Source organism: Macaca fascicularis, chromosome 5, assembly GCF_037993035.2.
Source record: "Macaca fascicularis isolate 582-1 chromosome 5, T2T-MFA8v1.1".
Taxonomy (NCBI): domain Eukaryota; kingdom Metazoa; phylum Chordata; class Mammalia; order Primates; family Cercopithecidae; genus Macaca; species Macaca fascicularis.
Genome location: NC_088379.1, coordinates 19,691,130 through 19,704,392, shown reverse-complemented (window position 1 = coordinate 19,704,392; position 13,263 = coordinate 19,691,130). Strand labels below are relative to the sequence as shown.

Here is a 13,263-nt window from a genome sequence, read left to right as displayed (position 1 = left end):
TGCAAGCCATCATGGGAGAAGAATCCACTAAGTGAATGGAAATATGAATGTGAAGTTCTTAAGAAAAGCCATGGCTAGAAATTTAAAGGTATGGATTGAAATCTACTGAGAACTTAATAGGGCTAAAGATAGAACATGTCTACATGAAAAAGTGGGTGGAAAAATAAAAGGAATGAGGAAGCCAAGAGATTTTAGAGGAAGGAGAAGTGGCCATCAGTGTCGAAGATGTAAAGAGAGCAAATAAAGATAACTAAAAAGAAGCCACTGAAATTGGCAAGATAGAAGGCACTGGTGTTCTAGTTTCAGTGGAGGGGTGGAGATGATCTCCAGATGATAGAGGTTAAAATCCTGTAAATTTGCATTGCAAAATAGTTAACTAAAAACACAAAGGCTAAATTACTACACCTTTTGGATTAGCAGGCTTGGCCATTTGCAACACTTACATGTGACTTTGGGCCACTAAATGAACTTCCTGAGTCAAAATTAAATAGAAAGGGCAATAACTATTTTATAAAATCTTTGCATCAGAGAGAATATGGATGTAAAACATGTAAGAACAGAGCATTAATTGCTAGTTCTCTTTAGCTATTAAAAACAAGTGTCTGTTCAGTTTTTCCCAGTGTTTTAAGTTTTAAAAACTATAATAAAAGAGCCCTCCCCCTTTTTAAACGGTACTTTTAGCAGATTACCATATCCAAACCTGAATGCCCTCTTTAGCCAATAAGCGAATCAAAACCTCCAAAATCTAAGGTAATTTCCAATATAATCACTATGTACAAGTAATACTAAATCTGAAAATATAAAAAAGATTTGACCAAGTTCTAAATAATGCTTCAAAACTGATCTGACTTGTGAATTTTTCATTGCTGTAGTTAGGCCTGAATTATTTAATCACTTTCATACTTAATTAAATGACTAAGGGCAATATCAATAATTTTGAGAAACAGAACAAAAGCTCTCACTCAAGCCTATCAAAAACTCCTCCAAAATGGAAAATGTTGATTTTGCTGAGAAAAACAATAATATTACAATGTTATTGCTGAGAGGTGTGATGTTTTTCACAGGAATTCCAGAATCTAGAGCATTCCTAACATATAAAATTAGAGGAAGAGATCAACCATGGCATGCTAAATGTTCATTATTGTGGGTTCTGTCAAGGTTTCAGGTTTCTTTGACATTTCAGTTGGCCTTTACAAATGAAGTAATGAGGTACTTCAGCACCATATCCTGGCCTTTCTTTTGAGCTCATGGCTACCAGATCCCTGCCCATTTGGGCCTCCTCCCCACTCTGTGTTATATTCCATTTGGTTCACAAGAAGAATTTCCTGTTGGCTTCTTGGACCTGACAGTATCAGTTACAATTCCATAGTCATTTGGTATGGATATATTATTAGCATCTTATACATATTTCTATCACCAGACTTCCATACCGTTTTTTAGAATTACCTATTTAAAAGTATCTATCAGTAGAATATCAGCTCCATAAGAACAGAGGTTTTACTCTGCATTGTTTATTGTCTTACCACCCAGACACAGTGCCGTGTACATTGTACGAACTTGAATAATACTTGTTTAATGAATAAAGAAATATATCATTCATCTCCATTAGCCCGTTCACTCTTCAGCACATGTAAGTCATCTCCATGTGATTGTTCACTCTTCAGCACATGTAAGTATTTAATAAATGTCTTTCAAATAAAAAAATAATAATTTAGTTGCTCCATAGCTAAAACTTCCTGAACCAAGAGAAATAAAGGGAATATTAGAAATTAACAATGTTCCACTTTCCACACTGACTTTCTCAATGACTATCTGGAGAGGACAAAAGCTGTTTTATTGCAGACTGCTTAATCACTCTGATGTCATCTTATATTTAAAAGATGAGGACAGGACATTTGGGTTATAAAGACAAGTCATGGCCATCTGCTTCCCACTCAGGAATGCTCTATCTGGGTATTAATTAAATATGATCTGATAATCAGTTTCTTCCTGTTCATTTATTTCTGTTATGCGTCAAAATGATGAGAGTTTATATAAAGAAAACACTTTTTTCTTTATTAAAATAATTAATGACTCAAAATAACAGCATGGCATGGCATCCTCTAGTAGAAAAAAATCATTTCAATTGTATTTAAATATAGCTATGTAACCATGTATTCAATTAAAAAATTCATCTTCCTGCTATATTTTGAAATTATACATTGACAAACCTTAATATTGAGAGTTTGTACTTACATAATGTTCATGAATAAAATAAAAATACATTAGACTGGCATAACGAGAGGGAAAGTTAAGTTAAAATATGTAAACCTCAATTACAAAACATTTAAAGAAACATTATATTGTTGCTTTAAAACTCATAAAGCATATATGCTTAATAGTATAGTACTCAGTGGATTTCCTTGAATGAATTATTTTAATTAATAGGTTAAAATACTTGGCTTTCTACCAATCTATTTTTGTAAGTAAATATTTCTAGTAAAGTTTTTGAGGGTAGTTCAGAATTTTCATTTTCTAAGTATGTTTCAATAACAGGGTGGCAATCTTATTTACACTGAAAATTTATTTTGAAAATACTTTTATTGAAAACTATAAAATAAACTTTAGCAGTAAGCTTTGGAATCAGAGTCAAGGTTCAAATTCTGACTCCAATCAGCAGCTGAGTGATTTTTAAAAATTGCTTAGTGACTCTAAAATACATATCTCAAATGGGGAAATGATAGTTTTCACCATAAGAATGGTGGAAAGATCAAAAGAGATAAAAATCTATGTAAAGTACTCAGAATTAGGTAAACTACTCAATAGAACTTAGCTATTATTGTTATTATTATTTGTAATGGTAGTAGTATTGGCAACGATCCAGTCTACATTGTCATAAACCTTGAACTAGCAGAGTCTTCATTAATAGGACAATGAAACTTCAAAATAGTTTGACAAATGCTGAAACAAATGCTGGCAAAGGTCACTGTAAGTTTCAGTGCCTATCACTCTAAAATTCAGTTACAGAAAAACTGAGTAAACTCTAAAGTCTTCTAAAGGCAATTGCGATTATATTGATTGAGCCTTGAATGTCTACACTGCTTGCCAACTGGCTTACACCCATGCTGTTTGCTATTTAAGGTATACCTTGAAAGACATGCAATCTATTGATCTTATAGTTTAGTGAATATTACACTGAACTTCCACAGTTGAAATGATAAATTTAGGCTTTATATCATCTGACAATTAACAAGTTTCAGCTCAACTGTTTTTGCTGGCCCTGGAACAGGTCCAGAAGTTTCCTACAGTGCAAGCTCTGCTCCCATAGTTATGCCCACCTGTGGCATTATCCTCACACTTGTCTGCCTGTCCACCTATGTCATTAAATCTTCACAGCCCTCCTTCTTTTACGCAAATGATTCCTCTGAGTTCTTGTAGCAACTACACCATCCACTATGGTAGCCACCAGACATGCATGTATATTTCAGTTTAAATGTAAATAAAATAAAATAACGATTATTTTACTCAATTGCATTAGCCATATTGTAAGTGCTCTACAATCCTATGTAACCAGTGGTTACCATATTGAATAGCACAGATTTGGAACATTTCCATTAGTATAGAAAGTTGTATTGGGCAGTGCTGAAAAGAGCTAATTTTCCCTCAAACACATTTCCATTAATGCTACATTAAGTACATGAGATTCTAGAGTCAATAAATGAAAAAACAAAAAAAAAGCTCAAGTTAGATAATAAATACTGAGTTACACAAAGATGTATGCACGTATGAATGTATGTACAGGCAGACCTTGGAGATATTGTGGGTTTGGTTCCAGACTACTTCAATGAAGTGAATATTGCAATAAAGACAGTTAAACAAAGTTTTTGGTTTGCCAGTGCATATAAAAGTTATTTTTTACTATACTGTTATTAAGTATAAGTATTAAGTGTGTCTTAAAATGCAATACCTTAATTATAAAATATTTTACTGCTAAAAAATGTGAATGATCATTCGAAACTTCAGTTAGTTGTAATATTTTTGCTAGCCAAGGTTCTTGCCTTGGAGTTAGTGACTGGTAAGACTGATCAGGGTATGGTTACTGAAGGTTGGGGTGGCTGTAGCAATTCCTTAAAACAAGACAACAATGAATTTTGCTGCCTCGATTGACTCTTCCTTTCACCAAAATATTTCTCTGTACTACGTGATGCTGTTTGATAGCCTTTTATCCACAGAACATTTATCCAGTAGAACATTTTTTCAAAATTGGAGTAAATCCTCTCAAACTCTGCCACTGTGTTATCAATTAAGTTTACAGAATATTCTAAATCCTTTGTGGTTATTTCAACAATGTTTACAGCTTCTTCACCAGGAGTGGACTTCATCTCAACAAACCACTTTGCTCATCCGTAAGAAGCATCTCCTTTTTTGTGGAAGTTTTGTCATGAGATTGCAGCAATTCAGTCACATCTTCAGGCTCCACTTCTAATTCTAATCTCTTGCTATTTCTACCACATCTGTAGTTACCTAGTCTATTGAAGTTTTCAACTCTTCAAAGTCATCTATGCAGATTGGAATCAACTTCTTCCAAACTCCTGTTAATATTGATATTTTGCCCTCCTGTCATGAATCACAAATGTTCTTAATGGCATCTAGAATGGTGAATCTTTTCCAGAAGGATTTCAATGTAATATGCCCAAATCCATCAGAAGAACCACTATGTACAGCTGCTGTAACCTTACAAAATGTATTTCTGAAATAATAAGACTTGAAAATCAAAACTATTCCTTTATCCATGGGCTGCAGAATGGATATTGCATCAGCAGGCATATAAACATCATTCTCCTTGTGTATTTCCATCAGAGCTCTTGGGTGACTAGGTGCATCGTGAAGAAGCAGTAGTATGTTGAAAGAAATCATTCTGAGCAATAGGTCTCAAGAATGGGCTTAGGAAACCATGCTGTAAACAGATGTACGGTCATCCAGGCTCTGCTGTTCCATTTGGAGAGCATAAGCAGAGTAGATTTACCGTAATTATCAAGGGTTCTAGGATTTTCAGAATGGTAAATAAGCATTGGCTTCAACTTCTTAGCCCCTAACAAGAGAGTTAGCCTGTCCTCTGAAACTTTGAAGCCAGGCATTGACTTCTCCTCTTTAGCTATGAAAGACCTAGATGACATCTGCTTCCAATAGTCTGTTTCATCTACATGGAAAATCTGTTGTTTAATAGTGTCAACACCTTCATCAATTATCTTACATCTTCTGGGTAACTTGCTGTAGCTTCTACATCAGTATTGGAGCTTCACCTTGCACTTTCATGTTACAGAGAAGGCTTGTTTCCTTAAACCTCACGAATCAACCTCTGCTACCTTCCAGCTTTTCTTCTGCAGCTTCCTCACCTCTCTGAGCCTTCATAAAAACAAAAAGAGCAGGAGCCTTGCTCTAGATTAGGGTTTTGTTTAAGGGAATGCTGTGGCTGGTTTGATCTTCTATTTGGATCACTAACACTTTCTCCATATCAGCAATAAGGCTGTTTCATTTTCTTATCATTGGTCTGTTTGCCGGAGTAACACTTCTAATTTCCTTCAAGAACTTTTGCTTTGTAGTCACAACTTGGCTAACTGTTTGGCCCAAGAGGTTTAGCTTTGGGTCTATCTCGGCTTTCAACATGGCCTTCCTTGCTATACTTTTTGTTGTTGTTGTTGTTGCTAATTTCTAGCTTTTGATTTAAACTGAGAGATGTGAGACTCTTTCTTTCACTTGAACACCTAGAGACCACTGTAGTGTTATGAGTGGTCTAATTTCAATATTGTTGGGTCTCAGGGAATTGGGATTCCCAAGGTGAGAGAGAGAGACAGGGGACTTATCTTGGACTTCTGAGGGCATTTCACAAATTAATGTAAACTGTGACGCTCTAAGAGTGGAATACAAATATGCAACTTTTCTCAGATTTGTGTTACAATATTTTTTCGAGAAATAGCTCCAGGGAATTATAAACTTTAAGAAATACAGATAAGCATCAGCACTATTAAAAATAAAGTATGAGTATCGCTGGGCACAGAAAGGTGTAACAGAATCAGTTTGCAGTTTCTCAACTTCCCCATGTAATTTACCTAATAATGTGCTGAAGAGAAGGTTTTATGCCAGTTCTACCTTCCTTGCCTCCCCTTTGACAATCATCTCTCTCCCACTTTACGAAAGAATGATATACTTCTCAGCCTACCAGAAACTTATCCTGGTGCACTGTCCCAATAAAGAGCTAGGATCGTAAAAGAACAATTATTGCAAAAATTCTTGCAATCAATGCAAATAATCCCAGAGAGGCACTGCAATAACATTTCACTTTCAACTTTAAATAAAATATTGACAAACAAGTATGTAGTTTCAATCAGTGATGCACTAGTATTAACAGCAATAATTCAATTCAAAGAAGATGTAAAAACTTACAGACTTTTGGTGGCAGGAAATTTTAAAATTTCAATTACATACTTTTTTTGGAGCAAAAAGTGATACAATTTTCTGATGTATTGAAAATAGGAATTCAAGGAGAAACTACAGTTTAAGAAAAAAAAATGCAATATATTAAGAAGGATCTTGTTTTTTTCTCTTATAAAATTAGCTTTGGTATTTAGATAACACCAGATACATTTAAAAAAATCACCGAAGAGTTTTGTTTTAAAATGTCAATATTTACAATGTGCTGCAAATTACCTTTTGCAAACATTTACCACTATGAAATACATTAGAGGCCAAATTTAAAACGTTGAGGGTGTGTATAGGTTTTGAAAATTACTTTTTTATTAATAAATTATGAAGTGTCCTACATCACCATTTTTTGGTGTTTTGAAATGTTATAACAATACAGTCAACAGCTAACATATTGAATGTTTCTGCGTGTGAGGCAGTCTTTTATCTGTATTATCTAATGTTAACAAAATCCTTTCAGACTATAACCATTACCACCTTTGCTTACAATGAGGAAACCGAGGCACAGACTAGTAAAGTAATTAAACTACAGTTACCTAGTACCAAAAAGTGAAGCTGGGATTTGGCTCCAACCAGGCTGGGCTTCAGAGCTCACACTGCAACCCACAGCACAGTATTACCTACTTAAGTATGTTTTTCCTCCATAAATATTCAAATGTTGAAAGCTTATCTTTTCAGTTAGGTTTTCAAGTCATGGAAGGCAAGGCCATACCATAAAGTTCTCTATGCTCCATAACACCTAGGATTGAGTTTTGCACATAAAACATGCTTAATCAACATTTTCTGATTAGACATTTAACATTTTCAAGAATTTCTCTCCTCCATCTAATAATCATGAATGACCCTCTTAAAATATACACAATCTGGCTGGGCGTGGTGGCTCACACCTGTAATCCCAGGACTTTGGGAGGGGGGCGGATCACAAGGTCAGGAGTTCAAGACCAGCCTGGCCAACATGGCAAAACCCCGTCTCTACTAAAAATACAAAAATTAGCTGGGTATGTTGGCACTTGCCTGTAATCCCAGCTACTTGGGAGGCTGAGGCAGGAGAATTGCTTGAACTGGGACCCGGGAGGTGGAGGTTGCAGTGAGCTGAGATTGTGCCACTGCACTCCAGCCTGGGCTAGAGAGGGAGACTCCATCTCAAAAAACAAAAACGAAAACAAAAACAAAACAAACAAACAAAACAAAAGCCCCCCCAAATCCCACAATCTAAGTATAATAGTAAACTTTATCCTACTATTTATAAGGAACCTAAATCTATATAGTTGACTACCATCAGTGGAAATATTCACACAGCAACTTTAGTAGTGGTTATCTCTATGTATACTGATTAATGGTTAATTTTATTTCTTCTTGCAGAAAATAAATTGTTTCTTATTATTTGTATTTCCCTATTTAGGGGCACGTATTATTCTTGTAATAAAAAAAGAAAATAATATTTGTTATTCTGACAATATTTAGAATTCATGAATACATCAAACAAAAGGAAAAGAAAGGGATATAAACAAGCAAGAAAGAAGAACATCAACACAGGAAGGCTGCAGCACATGAGGCGAGTCAGAAGGTTTGGGCTGAACACTCGGGAGGGCCTGTTTCTCCTTACCTGGAATGAGGAAGCCACAGGGCCCTGGCAGCCCTAGGAGCAGGGCACATGTTCAGACAGGACAAAAGCAAAACATTTGACTTGTTAGAGGCTATGACAGGAATTTCCAGAAATTGTGAACTCTACATTTTTGATACAGTTTCAAGAAAACTTGGTCATTTCCAATGGACTACTTTTGAGATTTATTTGAAAAGCCTAATTCTTTACTTGGGCACCTCGGGTAACTGCTCTGTCTTGACAAGCATGGGCTGAAGAAATAATCATTTATTGGGCTTTTCAACCATACATTTGGAGTGACAATTGGTTGTCTTTTTTCTTTTTTACTTAATATAGTAATTCTTAAAAGAAATACAAATGATTAAAAACCATACCTTGACAGGTAAATTTTTTGGAGGGAGTTGTGAGTAAAAGTTTATCTGCCATTTCTCCAGGACCAGCACAACGAGCAATTCCAGGCTCCTTATATTCCGACTTCACCCAGTCGGATAACCACTGCATGTTACAATCACAGTAAAGAGGGTTGGCTCCAATTGCTCTGGAAAAACAACACCACAAAAGCACACACACACACACACACACACACACACACACACACAAGTATGGAAGTATTGTTATTTCCTAAGGGCAAAGAATTCAAAGTGATGCTCAGCAGAAAATCCCCATAGATTTACTGAGGATAACAATTTAGCAAAAAATAGAGACTCTGGGGATTCCCCATTTTCCTGAATGATGTGCACTGGGATTTAGTGAGTTGTCACTGGTGTTAACACTCATCTTGCTTTAGAAGGTCTCCTAATATTTTCAGAGACGTGTTTATATTGAGTGTAAGCACGCCCTGAGTGCATTAACATTTCATTCACCAATTATTTACTGATAACTTAAATCACAAGGCAAGATTCTGAGGACCCAAATATAAATAACGCATTTTTCTTACCTCCAGAGAACCCTGCTGCAGAGGAGATTAGCATTACATTAGGATATACTCATAGATGCAAAGAAGTTTCATTAGAAGTGATGTAGGAAAAGTATTTACAAGATGATGGCGAACCAACAGATTAACTTTTCTGAGAGGCTAGTGGTTAAGAAAGTCTAAGCTGTGTAGGATAGCTAGAGTTAAGTAGAAAGAAAGGTTGGCAACAATGATGCAGACAAAAGACAAGTAAGTACAAAGAAAGAATATAAAATACTGAAGATGTCTAGAGCTAGCTCACCAGAGCTGAGCTGGACCTGCACTGGGTGGTGTCTGTCCCTTTTCAAGGTCGTTCATTTTATGGTTGTTCATTAGTAGTAGTGACAGGAAAGTAATTAAGGTAATAGCTAACATTTATTGCACTATTACTATATGCAGGAGCTGGGATAAGCCATTTATAAGAATTACTTCGTTTTATCCTAAATAGTAACTTTATAAGGTCCATTTACTTAATAATTCACTTTACAGGTTAAGAAACTGAGACCTGGACTCTTAACCTTATAAAGCTTGGATTGAAGCAGTAGGTGCATACAATGGCATTTAAAAACGGCTTACTTCTGATTTACAATTAGCTTCTAACTAATAAGACCTCTAGGTCTACTGCCAGGAGAGTTATGCTATATTTTTTAGGTAGCCCCCCAAATATATGTGTAGAGTCATAATACTTGATATTGTGGAAGTTTTAATGCCCCATTTAAGAATCAGAATGTAGTGAATGTTATGCGCATATGTATGTCAGATTCAAACCCTTCCAAACTGAAAATGAGCAAAATGTTTTTTAGTCATTTGATCTCATCTCTGCCAACATTTAAGTCCTTGCTATGACAGGGGAGGAAGTGGGAAAAGTGAAAAGGCAGAGCTCTTTATGATCTAGGGGGTAAAAGACAAGGCACAAATGAAATGCAAGGCAGAGCGGGGCACAGGACAAGAAAGACTCCACTTGCTCTCACTGTGGCGGGAGGAGGCTGGTAACACGTAAGGGAAGTTCTGCTCAGCTCAAGCAGCACCTTTCCTGTGAAGCCGCTTCTGATGCCTGACCCTAACACTAGCAGAACGGCTGCCTCCTCATTCAGGCTGCATTCTCTGCCTGAGCTAGTAGCTTTCTTCATATTGCAGCTCATGCACGCGGCAGCCATGGAGTTTGTAAAGGAGTGGCTTAGAGGTAGGTTCTTGGCTCAAAGACGAAAATGGAAAGGCCCTGCCTTCCTGGACCTAGTAGTTTAGTGGAAGGAATATTGATAGGCACCAGTCTGATAGCCTGATGTACAAAACGTCAATTGATAGCACAGACTCTATAAGGCAAATGCAGACATAATGTGATTGACTACTGGATCTCCAATTCAATTCAAAGAAGATGTAAAAGCATAGACTTTTGGGCAGGAAGTTTTAAAATTCCCATCATACATATATTTTTGGAGTCAAAAATGATTATTCCTTTCTCAATTTGGTAAACTCGTATCTTCTTGGAGTTTGTGGATTTTCGAGAGAAGTGCAAAACCGGGAGAGGATATGGCAGGAAATCTCTTCTAGGGAACCAGGGCACAACTGACATTGATATTTAGGCTGAAGCAGATAGTTGCCACCAGGCATCCAACTCAACATCAGCCAAGGAGGCTTTGGATCCTAAGGCTGCCGACTGAACTTCCTTCTAGGTTTGCCATGATCTTAACATTACACCTAATAATAATAAAATCACAGAATTTCACCCAAATGAGTTTTTTGGACTCCACTTATCACATATTTTCAAATGGTTGTATTGTACTTCCAAAAACTATGGAGATACAAACAGGTTGCAATCAGAGAAAACACAAAAGAAAAGCCATTTCACCCAATTTAAGCATTTGGTTGTGTCTTACTTCCAAACTATAGTCTTGAATCATGTTGAATTTATTTTTGCGTGGTGCCATAGTTGATGCTGAATAAATAAAGCTACTTTGAGCAAATCAGGATAGGCTTCACAGAGAAGGTGATATTTGGGATGTGACTTAGAAAAGCAGGGTTAGGATAGATAATTGAAAGGCAGCTGGTATTCTAGAATCAGAAAATAATGAGAGAAAAAGCATAGGCTAGTAAAGTTGGAGAGCCATTATTGCAGAAGAGACACGTTTAGCTAAGCAAAGATAATTTGACTAATGGAAAATAAGAGCCAGAAGGGAAAATTAAAGCCATCTTATAGAGGGCATCATATCCAGTTTGAAAATCTTCACGTTTTCTTTAAAGATGAAACCGGTTACATCTTATGATGTTACAATAAAAGAACTGGCAGAGGAATGTTCCAGGTCACTCATGAGGAAGGTTTGACCCTAAACCTATATCCATAAACCAGGTACTCACAGATGTGACAATGCAGAAAGATCATTGAAAGCACCTTCAGGCACAGCAGAAATGTCATTTCCATGTAGAGAACTAAAAGAAAGAAAAAGAAAAATTAAACTTCCTACATTTCTGAACTCATAGACTCCAGAGAAATTCCGAGACTTTAGTTTATAATAAGCATTTTAAATCAGTGCAGAAAAGATGGTCTATAAAATAAACCATTTCAGTACAACTGGATATCTGAGAAAGCAAACAGCTTCCACCTCACATTATGTGTACACAATAAATTCCAGAATTAAGAATTAAATGTAAAAATAAAGATGTATTAAAAGAAAATATAGGCCGGGCGCAGTGGCTCAAGCCTGTAATCCCAGCACTTTGGGAGGCCGAGACGGGCGGATCACGAGGTCAGGAGATCGAGACCATCCTTGGTAACACGGTGAAACCCCGTCTCTACTAAAAATACAAAAAACTAGCCGGGCGAGGTGGCGGGCGCCTGTAGTCCCCGCTACTCGGGAGGCTGAGGCAGGAGAATGGCGTGAACCCGGGAGGCGGAGCTTGCAGTGAGCTGAGATCCGGCCACTGCACTCCAGCCTGGGAGACAGAGCGAGACTCCGTCTCAAAAAAAAAAAAAAAAAAAAAAAAAAAGGAAATATAGAAGATCTCCCTTTTATAAACGTGGAGTGAGGAAGGCTTTCAAAGGCTCAATATAAAATCCAGAAACCATCAAGGAAAAGAGGGAGAAATTTTTGACAACATAAAATATATCCAAACAATAAAATATTCCATATAAGAAACATAATAATATATATTTGCAACTTATACAAGGGTTAATTCTTTTATTTAAAAAAAAAAACTCCTGCAAGCATAGAGTCAAGTAGTAGATGCATAAAGGTATCTACATTAATAAGGAAAATATAAAGTACCTAACAGAAAATGGGGAAATGATATGATCAAGCTCACTAGAATAAAATGCACCAGTGCTCAGTAAGCAAATAAAATATACTCAAATGCTCTACTAATTGGAAGTGCAAATTAAGACAGGAATGCAGAATAACTTTCAATCTGTCATATGGACAAAAATAAAAGAATAAATAATACTCAATGTCTTTAAGAGTGTTTTGAAAAAGGTACTCTATTAAATAGTTGGTGGAAAAATAAACTTCTAAATGGACAGAGTCTTGTTTGGGGAATAACATGACAGTTACTTTTGGAATCCTTCCAATATACTTGACAGTACCTTCCCACACATCCTACATTCTTGCTGAAATGTCAGCATATTTGCACCAAGATGAATGTATAGGATGTTCATTAGAGTACTGTATAGTACTCATGAAAATTTGAAATTAAACCAAATTACAGTAAAGATGAGGATGACTGAATCAGTTCTGGTTCCTCCCACCAATAGAATAGTCTGTATCAATTAAACAGCTGAGTTACAGGCATATATGTATAAATATATATCTATTCTATTCTTATATATGTATTTTTATTCATATAGATGATAGACTAGAAATATTCAGAAGCATACGTTAAACAAAAATAGACAATGGTAGAACAAACACAGATCCTATTAATATTTGTGGCTTTTAAAAGTTATATAGCCATGGGCATACATCTATGAGAACAGAAAAAAATGCATCTGAAAAAGGACCAGAGAGCACATCAAACTGTCCATTCAGAAGCAGAAGAGTAGGATCAAGGATCATGTTTTATTTCACATATTTTAAAGTACACTTTTATAGTAAAATGTTTTCATATACTATAATTTCTAAAGAAATTAATTTTGAAAGTTTCTCAAATTAATTTTGAAAGTTTCTTTCAAAGTTAATTGAAACTATATAAACCATATATCTTAATGTTACATATAATTAAATAAATGATTATAACAACAATCAGTATTACTAAA

At 35.9% G+C, this 13,263-nt stretch overlaps 1 protein-coding gene across 2 annotated transcripts in view; it reads right to left on the bottom strand.

Annotated features, from left to right (window-relative positions):
* The window catches only part of SLIT2 (slit guidance ligand 2), a 370,550-nt gene that overhangs the window by 57,905 nt on the left and 299,382 nt on the right, over positions 1-13,263 (bottom strand). For both annotated transcript variants that reach the window (XM_005554557.4, XM_005554559.4), the window contains 2 exons: positions 11,373-11,444; positions 8,440-8,603 (listed from right to left, as the gene is read on the bottom strand). In XM_005554557.4, the coding sequence (XP_005554614.3) occupies positions 8,440-8,603; positions 11,373-11,444 (236 nt within the window). The remainder of the gene's footprint in view (positions 1-8,439; positions 8,604-11,372; positions 11,445-13,263) is intronic.